This window comes from Gymnoscopelus microlampas (genome assembly GCF_963454915.1).
Source record: "Gymnoscopelus microlampas genome assembly, chromosome: 19".
NCBI lineage: Eukaryota > Metazoa > Chordata > Actinopteri > Myctophiformes > Myctophidae > Gymnoscopelus > Gymnoscopelus microlampas.
The window spans coordinates 25,280,664-25,296,291 of NC_139956.1; the positions used below are offsets into that span (position 1 = coordinate 25,280,664).

Sequence of the window (15,628 nt, forward strand, 5' to 3'; positions counted from 1 at the left end):
ATAAATTACGTCAGACTTCAGTGCTCTATTTTAATAGAATTACTTTAATAGAATAAAATAAAATATGAGACACAGACGCAGAGTAGAAGAAAATGGAACCATTTTATCATGAGCATTAGTGAGGACCAATTATATGAAGATAGGTTGAAAATGGGTGAAGTCGTCCTTTAATGCTTATAATGCTATTTACATGTTGTTTTTAGACCGATTGATTTATTGATTGATTGCCGTCTTTACTGACAAAAATGCATAATATACATAACATTTGTTAAAAGGATAAAACACAATACAGCACGAGAGCTTATTTTCATCGTGGTCCTATGAGACAGATGCTAGTTTTGATGTTTACCTAGTATTCTAGTTTCTTTGAAGCACGTACTACATTGTACTCTTTGCACTTGTACTCTACTGTATGACTATTTATCAGTGGTGGAAAGTAACTTTTAAAAGTACAATTTTGAGGTACTTTTTACCTTACTGGAGTATTTCCAATTTTCTATACTTTTACTTCTACTCCACTGCATCTCACAGTCAAATATTGTACTTTTTACTTCACTGCAATTATTTGAAAACTTTAGTTACTAGTTACTTTGTAGATTTAGCTTATTATTACAAAGCATACATTAACCAATTCAGCCCTATTCAAATTTTGTCTATTTGAAAATATTCGATCTACAAGCTCACACAGCGTCATGAGCTTGCAGATCTGGTATTTTTAAAAGATTTTTTATTGATTTTAGACATATGATATCTTTCTGCATAATGAGCACTTTCTACTTTTGGTCCTTTAAGTACATTTTGATACCAATATTTTTGTACTCTTACTGAGTACATTTAGAATTCTGGACTTTTACTTGTAACAGAGTATTGTTTTGCAGTATTGATACTTTTACTAGAGTAAAACATTTTAGTACTTTTTCCACCACTGCTATTTATGCTGTCGTTTGTTGACTAGCATTCATATACCATTTACTCAGATTTTGCACTTGTATGACGCTCTGGATATAAGAGCATCATGTCTGAATTGCAAATTGCGTTTTAGATTCACGTTTGAGGAGAAAATGTAGCATTTTTAGAGCAACTTTGTTCTAAATCCATGTGACTGAATGATAAATTACAATTGTTCGATGGGACCTAAAACATTAGATTATAGAAAGGAATTAACAGTAAGGATATCAGAAATAAACATTTGTTTACACAATCAACAAAACAACCATTACACAAAGGACAATAGGAAACACAACTTCGATTTAAAATACGATAGTACTACTAAAAGATCTTGCTTGTAAAAGATCCACAGACTAGTCATTCTTAAACCGGGCTCTAGTAGCAGACGCTGATGAAGTCATCAAGCCCAACAATCCTCCACTATCCTGCTCCAATAATGAAATACAAATAAATTGTCAAGTACATTTTGAATGCGGACTTCATATCTCTTAATCAGAACAGTGGGTTTGGTCATCGAACTGGTAGTTTTGTTTGTATTGATTCAATAATACTGAATGCTCTAGTAGCAAACAAACACAACATTGCACATTAATTTTAACCTAGACTTTGGAGTATCAAAAAGATGTATTTTTCCCAGGTAGCCCAAGGAGCTTCTGCACTCAATTGACAATGTATGTATTTAGCAATAGTAGGATAAGGAATTAGAGACAGAACGAGGATGTAGTATACTGCATATACTGCAAATAACTTACTTTAACAAAGCTAGCATCTATTTACCGTATAGTCTATTTCTTTTTAGATAACTGCTAGATGATGTTGCATTATGTTTGTTCTCATACTGTACTTTTCCTTGCACTTTGGTAAGTCATTCTGCTAAATGTCGAAATTGTAAAATAAATGATATATTGTTAAAAGATTATTAATAGCATGCAAGCAGACAGAAACTTGACCTGATCATGCATTTTAATAAATTACCTGCAATATTATCTTCATGTCTTAAATTATGAACATCAAAATCTGAATTTTGAATCATACAAACATGCATTTTAATATCAATGTCTTGATATTTTAATCATAAAATCTTAAGTCTTAAGATATTACATTTTGGATCTTAATATCTTGGTTTCTTATACTGGTAAAGCAGCCAGTCATTTGGTAACCATGGTATCGTAACTGGTTGTCGGCAATGAGGGGAAACTGGGTTAAGAAATTCACCTACATGTGGTGTCTGGAAAGTTCACAGGGTTAGACACAAAACCTATACACATTACACGTATGCTTATGCATACACACACACAGCTACTCTATGCAGGACAAATGCGATACATACATGCATACATACATTCATATAGTGGCAGTAGCGGAGGAGGTAGAGTGGCCGCTTGGGAAACAGACGGTTCCCAGTTCAATCCCGGGCTCCCCCTGAGTCAGTGTCGATCAGTCCTTGAGCAAGACACTGAACCCTAAACTGCTCCCCCATGCAGGTTGGTGCCTTGCATGGTTTCCTCCACTGTCGATGTGTGAATGTAATGCACAATGTAGTGTGCTTTAGATAAAGGAGCCATATAAATGCACCATTTATATTATGACGGGAAAAGATATTTTAAAAGATCAAAGTGTTGACTATTAAACCATCTAATCTCATGAGATGGCATATCTGACGGAGTTGACATCTGGCTCTATTAATGCTAGAACCTTCAAAAAGTCCTTCAAAAGTTTGGACTTTTGAAGGACTGACAGAGTGGACATGTTATGATTGGGACACACCAGATAGTAATATTATTTAGTGCATTTATCAAAAAATAGAAAGCTTACCAGAGTTTTCGCAGCTTTCCCGCCTTTTTTTTTTACCGGGAAGTGAGACAGGGGACCTTAGAATTTAGCTAAAACCTGCTACAGTATGCCTGATTAAATTATGTTTTTGTAGAAATCTGACAGAAAACGATCTTGGACACAATTCAAAAGGACAAAAACCTTTACAAAAAAACACATTTAAAAAAAGTTGATATTAATAGTACATTCTAATCTATGTTATCTATTATTTTTTAATTATTTTAACCAAAAATATATATCATGTTTGAAGTTGTGAATCCTTGTCTTAGACAAGGGTGTTTTCTGTGCAAGTTTAGATGTAAAAAAAAAAGGAAACATTGTATAAATCTTTTTTTTTTTTTTAAATGAGTGTTAATAAATAATAATTTGAAATGTTTTGGTAGGACAAGACTTGTCCCAATTCTCAAGAATGGGTGATATACACACACATACTGTATATGCACACATAGGCTACATACTGTATGTGTGTATGCATCTGTGTATGTGTGTATACACAAATGTGTTACCGTTTTGTACCATCTGTATAACATATAAATACATATAGTAGCGGCTGATGAGATGGTGATAAAATGCAGGGATGTGTGCCTAGGTAAACATCCTTTGTTGTGACACACTTACACACAGCTGTATGTAGGATAAAACTTCGTCTGATCTGATCTCCAGTGCAGTGAAAGCACCTGTCACACATTCAAGCTTTAACATAGACATTTTGAATTGTTCATATTTTTAGACACAAAACCATAGTCACACATTTTCAGACACATGTATTGAGTTGTGGTTTGAATTTGCTCTGAAGCTATGAAATGCACTAACTGAACATGCACACATACAGCAATTGACCTCACATAAGAGAGATTGGTAGTAGATGATTCTACTACAGTATATTTTATGCATTTGTAAATAGGACTCTTGTTAAACCCAACCTGCCAGAGGAAATGTTTAGGAAAGTCTACGGCATCTTTTAAGATGCAGCTGAAACTCAATTGTATAACCTTGTGTTACTTACTTTATAATGTCGAAATATTCTTAAATGTATTTTAAGATTGGAGTCTGCAGTCCAATTTGGTTTTCACTTTCAGTCCAATAAGGTTTCACAGTCACCTATATCATAAAGTATGCACACTATTTAGTGTGAATATTAAGGAAACCATAAGCCATTGAATTCTTGCTTCTAGCTTATTTTGTTGTTTTAATTTACAGAACTTTGTAACTTTGTTATTTAATACATGTATATAATTTATAGTTTTCTCCTCTTTATCACAATGAATTATTAATTCTTGTCATATTGTTATTATTATTGTTATTAACTTTACATGTACCTGGTATTTGCAATTTTCTAATTCAATTAATGGAAGCCTGACAAGAAAGTCATAAAAGCTGCAGAGAAATTACATGAGCAGAGTCAAGTGGAAGGCCAAAATTCTCTATGAGTTTTTGTTAAGAGAGACGGGCCTTCACAATGTGTACCTTATAGGCTACAATGAATCTTTTAATGTGATGATGCTTCTTTTGCTAAAAAAGACGAGAGGTAATTCATTATCTTGCAGTGGCTGAAAACTGGGTAACTCATTACTTTAAATGTTTATTTAGACAATGTCTCTATCATAGCATTATTTGTCCCCGATGCACTCAGCAGGGATGACAACAAAACAACACCCACTCATCTCATCTCTACAGACAATTCTCCTTTTAAGGATAGATTAAAAAGAATCTTTGCAGCCGCATTCAGTATGAGTCACTACATACTGTATAATGCATAAATATCAACTTGTTGATTGCATATGAATGTTTTGGATGTTGTGTCTACTGATTAGTTGTGCATAAAATATATACAAAAATAAGTAGTTAAAATGCAACTACATCCCAGATTTATCTTAAGCCATTAAAGGCGGGAAAGCATCAGTGTCATTTTATACTTTGGCTATTCAAAAATAGCAGATATATAAGCTCATAGCACGTCACTTCGTGCCACGCTATGAGCTTGTAGATCTGCTATTTGTTTTAATTCGTGCAGATTTGTGCAAATCTTTGAATATACATTTTTTACTCAAATCTTTGCATCTGGGCGTCCCTGGAACAAAATATTTTCTGATGAGGGTCCGTGGCAAAATACATAATTTTGAGGGTTCCTTGAAAGTTTGAGCACCACTGACATAGCATTATATAGGATTTAGAAGACATTTGTCTCCAAAAAAAAAAAATCTATAAGAGCTATACCCCTCTCATCAAGGCTCACAATCTTCTTCAAAGTAGGGGTCCTATCAGCATACAGTGAACTCCCAGGTGCTAGAGGGTTTGGCTATCTAAACTATCTATCTCAAAATGAGTCAAGTTAAATGTGGTGAAATTTCAAACAAGATTCCATGGGCAAAACTCCATGCTGCCATGAAGTTGCTTTCAACATCATCTTCGCATAATGTTAAAAGTTGAAACAAGAGCTCCATCTTGTGGAGATTGCAAGTTATTTTCACATATGCTGCTTTCAACTATAGTGTATCTTCTAAAAGTTGCACATCTAAAGACTTTGAATGTGAATATGGTTCAGACCTTCATTAAAACATATACCACTATTTTAGAATAATGTTGCTATTCTTACATTAAAACACACAGCATTATTTTAGAATACTTTTCCTGTGTTTACAAAATAAATATTATGAATGAATGTACTGTATAAGTGAATGACTAAATGACAACATCAATGCAATAAATTACAATAAATCATTTTATTTCTCACATGAGAAGTGCCAACATTTCATGTTGAATAATGCAAAGCATTATAGACACTAATAATAATATTTAAAAAAAACATTTTTGTGCTGTTTCTTACTACATTTCTCACAATGTCACCATACAGCTCTACAACAAACACTGTTCTGTATTGTTTAATGCCACCATGTCCTCTATCTTCTCAAATAATCCCTCTATTAGAACGTTGTTTAACTTGCTGGTTAACATGTGATACCTGCCCCCACATTTCTCTATGAGCGCCATTAGATCCCCATTCCTCAGTATGTGCTGCTCGGTGCTCTCCCCTAAAGTTTCCCCCCATGTGAACAGCAGCAATGTGCGCTGCCACATCTTTTCCCCAAACAATCCCACGTGGTCCTCCACAGCCTTCCTGTATTTGGGAGTGAGGGTCAGGTAAGCTGGTATGACCAGAAGGAGGACATGGGGTCCTGGGTGCGACAGGGAGACGCTGTCCAGAATATTCTTTCTCTGTGCTGTGTCGCTTGGGTCCGGTCCGTTGCGCCACCCGACACCCAGCGGCTCTACAACACTGACGTTCCGCCCGGCTATCTGGCCTCTCCAGGGCTCGGAGTTTGACCCATCGGCCTGTGATGCCTCTCTGCCCAAAATGGTGACTCCTACTGGGTAGTGGGAGGACTGGTTCTCCCTTAACATCACCACCCTTAACTCTGACTCAGGCAGATTTTTGCTGTTTACTGCGCTGTGGTCGTGACTTGGACACAGCAACTTATCCGCTCTGATGACCTTTGCATCTTCCATTTTGTTTCCCTTCCTCTTCTTGTCCATCTCCTCACGCATTTTTGATGCACTGCCTTTCATCTCCACTTTTCCTCCCCTCTCCTCTGTGCTCCCCATGTCTCCCAGTGTGACAGACTGACATGTATTGCTCTCAGAAGCTGATGAGGCTGTTTCTACTCTCTGATCTTCCATTACTTTTGGGCCTTGGGCTCTCCTATCTGATTCTGTCCCTCTCGCTTCGTCTTCCTTCCTGTCTGGCTCCTCCACCACACCCACCTCCTGGTACATAACATGAGCATCTCCCGCTGACACTGGACTATTGACTGCAGTCATCAGTTCACATTTCCTATGAGCTCCATGTAATTTACGTGTGTTCATGTTGCTCGTGTCCACCACATAGTCTCCATTACACAGCTCTGAATCTCGGGGCACATCGTCTCTTTCCTTACTTTCCTGACCTCGCCCTCTTTTGCACACCTCTGCCTCCCTCATTTCAAGACTTTGCTCCCAGGTCTTCAGTTTTGCGATCGTATCCCTTGCGTCATTCTCTCTGTCATGAAGTTCTTCTTTTGGTTTTGTCGCTCTCATCCCCTCCACCTCTCTCTGCAGTGTTTCGTTTGTCTGTTTCAAAGCAGTGACTTCTAGATCTCTCTCATGCAAAACGTTCTGGATTTCAGAGTCCTTGCTTTTCACTTGCTCTTCATATCTACACAGAAGTTCAGTAATCTCTTCCTCCCGACCCACACGACCACTTCTCTGCGCCTCGCACTCGGTCTCATGCTCCTCATACTTCCCTCGGAGGTCCTCTATCTCTTTTGTTATTTTCTCATTTTGTTCTCGCAGTTCTGTGACTCTGCCTTGGCTCTCCTCGTATTTCTTGGTGATGTCTGAAACGCGTCTGTTGCCGTCTTCCTCGACTTCTCGCAGCTGGCTCATGGCGATTTCTTTCTCCTGTGTTGTAGATTCAATATCCTCCTTTATGCTGGCGATCTGCCCCTCGTACACCCCTATCATGTTTGTCGTCTCCTTCTCCACCTTGCCTGTCAACTCCTTCAGTTCCGAGTTTGTCTGCTCGATTGTTTGCCTCAGTTTGGCAATCTCTTTTTCATTCTCACTGTTTCTTCGTTTCAAGCTATTGAGCTCTGCTTCTTTCTCTTGGTGTTTTTGTGTCATTTTAGCATCGCTCTCTCTCTCTCGCTCTGCATGTTGCCGCTGTATTTCAGTGATTGTGGAGGTATTTATTTCATTGTTCTCTTTCAGCTGTTTCAAATGGATTGCACACCTCTCTGCCGCTTCCTCTAGTTCTTTATCTTTCTGTGTCACTAGTTCTTGTGTTTGGGTATGTTCTTGTGCATTCTTCTCAATAATTTGTTTCAGTAGCTCAATCTCTTCTTCCCTCCTGTCATCCCTCTTTCTTTGTTCCTCCCTCCATTTGGTCTCTCTGGCTTCAGTTTGCTGCCTCGTCTGTTCTACCTCCATTTCCTGTTCTTTCACATTTTTCTCCTTTTCGTTTACGATACGTAACGTCATCTCTTTCATCTCTTGTTCTTTCTCTTGTAGTCTTTGTTCCAACTCTCTCCTGTGATTTGCATCGAGCATTTCCCTCTCCTCCTTTAGTCGAAGGCTGTTCTCTATGTTTTCTATGTGCCGTTTCAGCTCAATAGTCTCTCTTTCCTTGTCTTGCAGTATTTGTTCCATCTTTCCATTCTGAACTTGAACAACCTGTTCTTTCTCATCCTTTTCTTGGAGTTCTCTTCCCATCGCACTCACGTGCTGGCGTTTCAACTCAACAATGTCTTGTTCTTTTTCTTGAATTATGTTTGCCATTTCTTTTTCATGATTTAGAATAATTTCTTCCTTCTCTTTTTCATTTTCTTGCCTTGTCTCCTCAGTTTGGAGTGCATGCTGCTGTTTGAACTCTATAATCTCTCTTTCCTTTTCTTTATTTTTTTGGGTGATCTCTGTTGTATATTTTAGGTACAATGTCTCCTTTTCTTTTTCATGTTCTCGTCTTGTTTCCTCCAATTGGATGGCGTGCTGTTGCTGTAACTGAGATGTTTCTTGACTAATCTTCTCAAGTTTATCTACATTCTGTTGCTTCATCTCTTTAATATCTCTTTCTGCTTCTTGTTGTATGTGACTTATTTCATCCCGGTGACCTTGTTTGACCTTTTCCATAACTTCCTCATTTCCTCTTAACTCTCCTTGCATTTCTTCCTGGTACTGAATACTTTTCAATTCTTCCAGTTTTTCCGTCTGCTTCATTTTCCTCACCATTTCGTCTTCATGCTGCAGTTTCATGCCTTGTATCTCTCTCTCATTCTCTTCTATTTTTCTTTCCATCTCTCTTCGATGCTGTGACGTCAGCTCTTCCACTTTCTCCTCGAATGCTCTCTTGGTCTCAAGTTTCATGTCTTCCATCTCACTGTCTTTTTCACTCAATCTGTTTTCCATATCTGCCTGCATTACCTTAGACAGTGTCTTCAGTTCAAGTTTCATGCCTTCCACCTCCTTGTCTTTTTCACTCAGTCTACTTTCCATCTCTTCCTGCTTTTCTTGACACACTGTCCTCATTTCAAGTTCTTTGCCTTCCATCTCCTTGTCTTTTTCATTCAGTCTTCTTTCCATCTCTGCCTGCATTTCCTGACATTCTTTCTTCATTTCAAGTGTCATGTCCTTCATCTCGTTGACTTTTTCACTCAGTTTGCTTTCCATATCTTCCTGCTTTTCTTTACACACCGTCTTCATTTCAAGTACTTTGCCTTCCATCTCCATGTCTTTTTCATTCAGTCTTCTTTCCATCTCTGCCTGTTTTTCTTGACACAATGTCCTCTTTTCAAGTTCTTTGCCTTCTATCTCCTTGTTTTTTTCATTCAGTCTTCTTTCCATCTCTGCCTGCATTTCCTGACATTCTGTTTTCACTTCAAGTTTCATGTCTTCCATCTCCTTGTGTTTTTCAGTCAGTTTTCTTTCCATCTCGGCCTGCATTTCCTGACATTCTTTATTCATGTCAAGTGTCCTGTCCTTCATCTCATTGTCTTTTTCACTCAATCTGCTTTCCATCTCTTCCTGCTTTTCTTTACACACCGTCTTCATTTCAAGTTCTTTACCATCCATCTCCTTGTCCTTTTCATTCAGTCTTCTTTCCATCTCTTCCTGCTTTTCTTGACACGCGGTCCTCATTTCAAGTTTCATGCCTTCCATCTCCTTGTCTTTTTCATTCAGTCTTCTTTCCATCTCTGCCTGATTTTCTTGACACATTTCAAGCTTTAAGTCCTCCATCTCCTTTTCTTTTTCATTCAGTTTTCTTTCCATCTCTCCTTTGAGCTTGCATTCCACCTCCACCATCTTTTGTCTGTTGTCCCTCTCTTTCCCGACGTCCTCACTCTCACGCTGTGAAATAATGTCCTTGTGGTGCCTTTCTGACTCACATATGTCTGCTTGTAAATCCTCAACCCTTTTCTTCAACTCTGCCTTCCCTTTCTCGTGCAGCTCTACCCTTTCGGATAAATTCTTAATCTCATCCTTCAACTCCTGGTGCCTAACTCTGCTCTCACCCTCCCTCTGTTTTCTTTCACGGTCTTTCTCCGAGCCGAGGCGCTCGAGGTCCAGCAGCTTCATCTGCTGCTCATCGATTCTCTCAAGCAGCTCTTCGATCTCTCTCTCTTTCAGCTCCAGTTTGAGCATGCTGTCATCCTTTTCCCCGGTGCACTGGTGTAAAGCGGCCAGGATCCTGTCGTGTTCGGCGTTCAGATCGTGAATCTCTCTTTCCTTGTCCTCCGTCAGCCACCTCATCCTCTCCTCCAGCTCTCCCATTTCATTCTTTGTCTTCTCGCCGCTCCTTCTCTCCTCCTCTTCCTCCTCATCCTCTTTTTCCGCACCGCCGAACAACTTCCCGGGCGACTTCACCTTCTTCTTCCTGTCGAAGAACCACCGGATGCTTTTCACCTCTCTCTCCCTCATTTTCTTCAGCTCGGTTTCCTGCCGGAGCGTTTTGTCGCCCACCTCCTTCAGCCGCTGATTGAACTTCTCGTTCCTCTGTTGGCTCAAGCTGCTGACCTCCTGAACCAGGCCCGAGAAGGCCTCGCAGCGGTTCCCCACGGCCATCTTCTCCACCATCTCCAGGAGCTCCGTCACCTGCGTGGCGCCTCCGCTGCCACCTCCGGCCACGGCTCCACTACCGCCTCCTACGTCTACATTACTAATGACATGGTACCTCCCCCTGCATTTCTCTAAGAGCCACTGCAGATCCCTGCCGCCCCTCTCGATGTACTGCTCAATGCCCACCCCTTCCCTGAGCTGGTCGCCGTGGGTGAACAGCAAGACAACGTGTCTCCACACGCCTTCGCCGAGGAGCTCCAGATGCTCTGTGACGGGGCCCACCTTCACCAGCGTGTCCAACCTCAGGGTCAGTAGCAGCGCGTGAGGCCCTGGGGGACACATCGCCACGCTAGCCACGATCTCCCTCTTCGATCTCTCTGGCGTTGGACCCGCAACCCCTCCTTCCCAGCCCGGGGCGTCCACCACTGTCACCAGTCTCATGGCTACCTCCGCCTGTCGGCGGACACACTCCTCTGTTACCGTTCCCATCTGGAAGAAGCGGGCCCCGCCCAGGATGGTGTTGCCCGCCGAGCTCTTCCCCGTCTCGCGCTCTCCCAGCAGGACCAGTCGGACCTCCGGAAGACGTCGGAAGCCCTTGGAGAACGACTGCCGGGTGTCCAGTTCTGAGGCGTGAGAGCCATCGCCTGGCGGGGAGAAATGAACAGAGAGCTCACTGGGATGATGTGATTGTATTCTACCACAGTGGTTCTCAACCTTTTCAGGCCATGACCCCCCAAAATAATCATATTTGAACTGGGGACCCCCCCACCCTGACAAGCAATGTAGGAGTTGAGGCATTCAATTGTGAAAATAGCAGATCTACAAGCTCACAACGCCTCGCGCTGCAAGGCGTTGTGTGCTTGTAGATCGTCTATTATTATTTTTTTCCTCTTTCTTATATTATTTGACAATTTGGCCAAGGTTTGACAATTGTTTACAGTATAGTTTGTCCTTGAATTGTCAATTCACTGTCATCTGGGGACCCCCCCCACAATCATGTGGAGACCCCCTCGGGGTCCCGACCCACAGGTTGAGAACCACTGTTCTAACAAAGGAGGCAGCTAACATGGAGGCAGCTCACCCAAATGGTGAGGTTTGAAAATTTCAGCCAAAGAGGTGCCTGCTGTCACCTCAAGAGTCACTTGTGGCCTCAGTGGCACTTAGTTTGTGATGCTCAAAGCAGCAAACAAATGACATTTGAAAAACTCAGCCTCAACTACAGTATATGATGATATACTGTACAATTAGCAGGGACACTACTGTTGTAAATAGTTCTAAATTAAAGTGTTCACAATGAGGTCTGTAGATTATCGTGACCGTGTCATACTTTCTGGGCAGAGACATTGCTGTTGAGTTTTTCAAATATTATCTTTCGGTGCTTTGAGCGCCACAAACCAAATGTCATTGAGCCCCATTGTATTTGGGTGACGGCAGACATCTCTACGGTATAAATCTCAAAACCTCAGCAAATCACGATATGAATAAGTATCACTCTGGTTGAACTATTTTGGGTGAACTGCCCCTTTAATAATAATGATAATAATAATAATAATAACTAGAAAAAGTGCTCCTCGGAGCACAACTCTCCGCCAGAAGACTTGTGTTGGTTCGAAGGTCGCGAAGGTCGCTATCCCTCTTGTATATGTAAGTGTCCTATCCATCCTGTCTGGGTAAGTGTCCTCTTCCGTTCATTCTGTGTAAGTGTCCTATCCCTCCTGTCCTATCCGTCCTGTCTGTGTAAGTGTCCTATCCCTCCTGTCCTATCCGTCCTGTCTATGTAAGTGTCATATCCCTCCTGTCTATATAAGTGTCCTATCTGTCCTATCTGTCCAATAAGACAGATAGGAACAATTGGACAGCGACTACTTGACTACTTCCGGTTCGAAGGTCTGGGAGTGAGCTAGTGGCCGGATTTTCGGTATTGGAATCTGGCTTATCACAGTGACACATGTATTTATAGGTCGCTATCCCTCTTGTATATGTAAGTGTCCTATCCAACCTGTCTGGGTAAGTGTCCTCTTCCGTTCTGTCTGTGTGAGTGTCCTATCCCTCCTGTCTGTATAAGTGTCCTATGTCATATCCCTCCTGTCTATATAAATGTCCTATCTGTCCTATCTGCCAATTATGTATCAGCCATGCAGCCATTTCATGGTTCCCGTCTTACCTCACTCTGACAGTGGCGGAGACACTGTCAGAGTGATGCCATGTATATATAGGCCCGGTGGCGTCACTAGCCAATCAGATCACAGTATTTCACGTGTCACGTGAGGCTTGACCAATCGGTGTGTCATGTTTAGAAAGTGAAAACGCAGTGATAACAATACTCTCCTGGCGGAGAGTAATAATAATAATAATAATAATAATAATAATAATAATAATAATAATAATAATAATAATACACTTTATAGCACCTTTAAAATCAGTTACAAAGTGCTTTAGTTAAGCAAAACAGATAAAATATTACAATTGTAAAAATTGATTTGTTTAGAGTGCACTGTTTTAAGTGTTATCAAATGTCTGTAATAGCCTACATAACAGACATTTGACTGAATTGTTTCACACACACTGTGTCCAAAATGATTCAATACACACTATATAGTCCACTAAGCATTATCTTGATTCTTGACAAACCAATCACAAACCAAGCATTATATCCCATCATGCATTGCATGGAAAGAAATACAATCACACTCTATTGCAATAGTTTCCAGTAGATGTAAAAAAAACCTGAATACACTATGTTTACTCAGCAGGGGGTGTAGTCTGACACTATGAGAGTTAATGAAATGATGCATGTACATCCATTATGAATGGATATAGTGTAGCAAGAGCCGCAGTGTAAACTGCTCCTATGATTTTTTTTGAATGATCATGAGAACAACAAAAGAAAGATTGGTACTGTGTGGCATTTCCAGAGCTCTAACTTGTCAGCTGTAGTGAATGATTTCAGACACAGCTTGTGAATATTGCCAATTAGCTTCTGTGATCAAGTGTACATTTGCATAGTCTGAGTTTACGCAAGTAATGAATTAGGAGCATACTAAAATGACCACTTTAAATTGAACCACTGTGTGAACAGTGACTACAGTTAGATCAACTCACTTATGAGAGCAGCTCTGATGGTTCCTCTCTGCGTCTGCGCCTCCATCTGCCTCTGCTTCTTCCTCCTCTCCCTCGCTCTCCGCTTCCCGTCCGCCTCCAGCTCCTGCAGAACCAGGGTATCCACCCCAAAGTACCCAACTTCTCCATCTCCTCCTTGTCTCCCCTTCACCATCTCCTCCACCTTCCTTATGAGCTCTTGAACTTGTGTGGCATCCCCTTTGCTCCTGCTGTTGTCCAGGATGTGGTACCTGTTGCCGCACCTCTTGAGGAGGTTGTGGAGGGCCGGCCCGCTGGTCAGGATCCGCTGTTCCATGGACACCAGGCCCAGCTCATCCCCCCTGGTGAACAGCAGCAGGGTGTGGTCCCAAACCCCTCTCCCCAAAGGTTCCAGGTGTTCTTCTATCTGGCTTGTGAAGGCCTCTGTCACCGAAGCACACGACCGTACCACCAGGAGCACGGCGTGGGGTCCGGGAGTGCACAGCGACACGCTCCGCAAGTTCTCTCGCCGCACCCAATCGGGCGTGCTGTTGCGCGGGTAGTACCACTCCCAGCCAGGAGTGTCCACCGCGATGACTCTTCTCCCCGCCACGTCCGCCCGCCTCTTCACGCACTCCTCCGTGGGCTTCCCGCTCTCGAACCCCCCCATTCCTCCCAGGACGGTGTTGCCCGCTGCGCTCTTCCCGGCTCCTTTCCTGCCCAGGAGGACCAGTCGAATTTCGGGGAGAAGGGGAGGAGCGGCGAGTGAAGCTGGAGTCTCTGCTGGTTTCTGCATGACGGCATGCAGGCATTCATCTGTGAAGAGAGGTAGCAGTACTTCCTCAGTGCACCGTACCGATTGAGCTAAATGACACAAAAACAGAGATGCGACCATGCTCAGTGATCTAGCTAATTACAACATCGGTAATTACCTGTCAATAAAGTGTTACTAATGCTATCTCAGTTAAATTAATGTCTGTCCTGTTCTTCATTACTGTGTACTGGTAGGTAATGTATTCATTTAACATAAGTTTACTGAACAGACACAATACATGCGGTACTTGCATTTCCTAAGTCACTTCCCTCTTCTTATCTGTCTGACTTATCGAATAGAATAACATACATACTGAACTTTATACGATGACTTTATAGTATAAATGAATGGATGAAAAGAGACCTTGACTCAACTCACCGGTGATCGTTACTGTGACCGTATTACTGCTCTCACAGTCACCGTTCCCTTCCATTTCGTCTCCGCCACTTCTCTTCCTCTAGTCCTTCCTCTTCCTCTTTTTCAATTCCACTTTTTAGTATTTCGGTAAGGCGTTACTCTCATTGCCCTTACGCAATGCCACCAGAAACTACAACGTGGGTCTAATGTGAAACGATCTAGTGATGCACTGCACAATCACAGGGGACATACTGTACAGTAGTAAGAGTGACAAGCCGTTGTTGTGTCATGTGACGGTCCTGCGTTTTTTTAGAAGCACACCGTGTCTAAAGCAGGAAGTTACGAGTAAGCACTTCTGCCACTGGCGCAACTTTGTCATACATTGCACAATAATGTGTGCTTGATACACGCTGAATGCACCCAAAGCTGCATATTATAAGGGTTATAAGACATTGGTTCTCAAAGTGGGGTCCGGGGACCCCCAGGGGTCCTTGGGGGAATACCAGGGGGTCCCCAGCAAAATTAATTAATATAGCTTCACTTTAACCATATTTTATACTTTGGCTATTTTTGAAAAATACCTGTCAAAAAATGTTTTTCAGATGGGGGGGTCCGCAGCCAAATACATGTCAATTTGGGGGTCCTTGACATGAAAAGGTTTGAGAACCACTGTTATAAGACACACTTACAGGACAATGCACATCCATGCCTATGCATAGCCTACAGGTGACACGCTTGTACGTTGAGACACACAGTATGAACACCAACAAAGTGATAGTGCACGGAGAAAGCTGCAGAGCTTCCTCCAGAAGCCGCCCTGTGGTAAAGCAGGTGGTAGCTTTGTTTCCTATCCGTCTAATCAGTTAGACACTGCCGGGCAGAATTGCCCCTGTGGTGGTAATAACGCGTTCCAGGTTCCTGGCCGTTGTCAGGCATTACTGTAAACGGTGACCTTTAAGAAGGATGTAACAAACATTCAAATATAGTCAGTGGTTGAAAGTGTGGTAATTG

The 15,628-nt window shown here is 41.7% G+C and overlaps 1 protein-coding gene across 3 annotated transcripts; it reads right to left on the reverse strand.

The window, feature by feature from the left end:
- Positions 1-5,388: 5,388 nt before the first annotated feature.
- Positions 5,389-14,886, reverse strand: LOC311034644 (uncharacterized protein). Of its 3 annotated transcripts, XM_084042571.1 has the most exons (4): positions 14,639-14,886; positions 13,471-14,310; positions 9,190-11,012; positions 5,389-8,667 (listed from the first exon to the last, which is right to left on the reverse strand). In XM_084042571.1, the coding sequence occupies exons 1-4, from the start codon at positions 14,691-14,693 to the stop codon at positions 5,638-5,640; spliced, it is 5,748 nt and encodes a 1,915-aa protein (XP_083898697.1). In that variant the 5' UTR covers positions 14,694-14,886; the 3' UTR covers positions 5,389-5,637. The 3 variants fall into 3 exon arrangements, with proteins under 3 accessions (XP_083898697.1, XP_083898696.1, XP_083898695.1); XM_084042570.1 differs by having other exon boundaries at positions 5,389-11,012; positions 13,471-14,262; XM_084042569.1 differs by having other exon boundaries at positions 5,389-11,012.
- Positions 14,887-15,628: the final 742 nt, after the last annotated feature.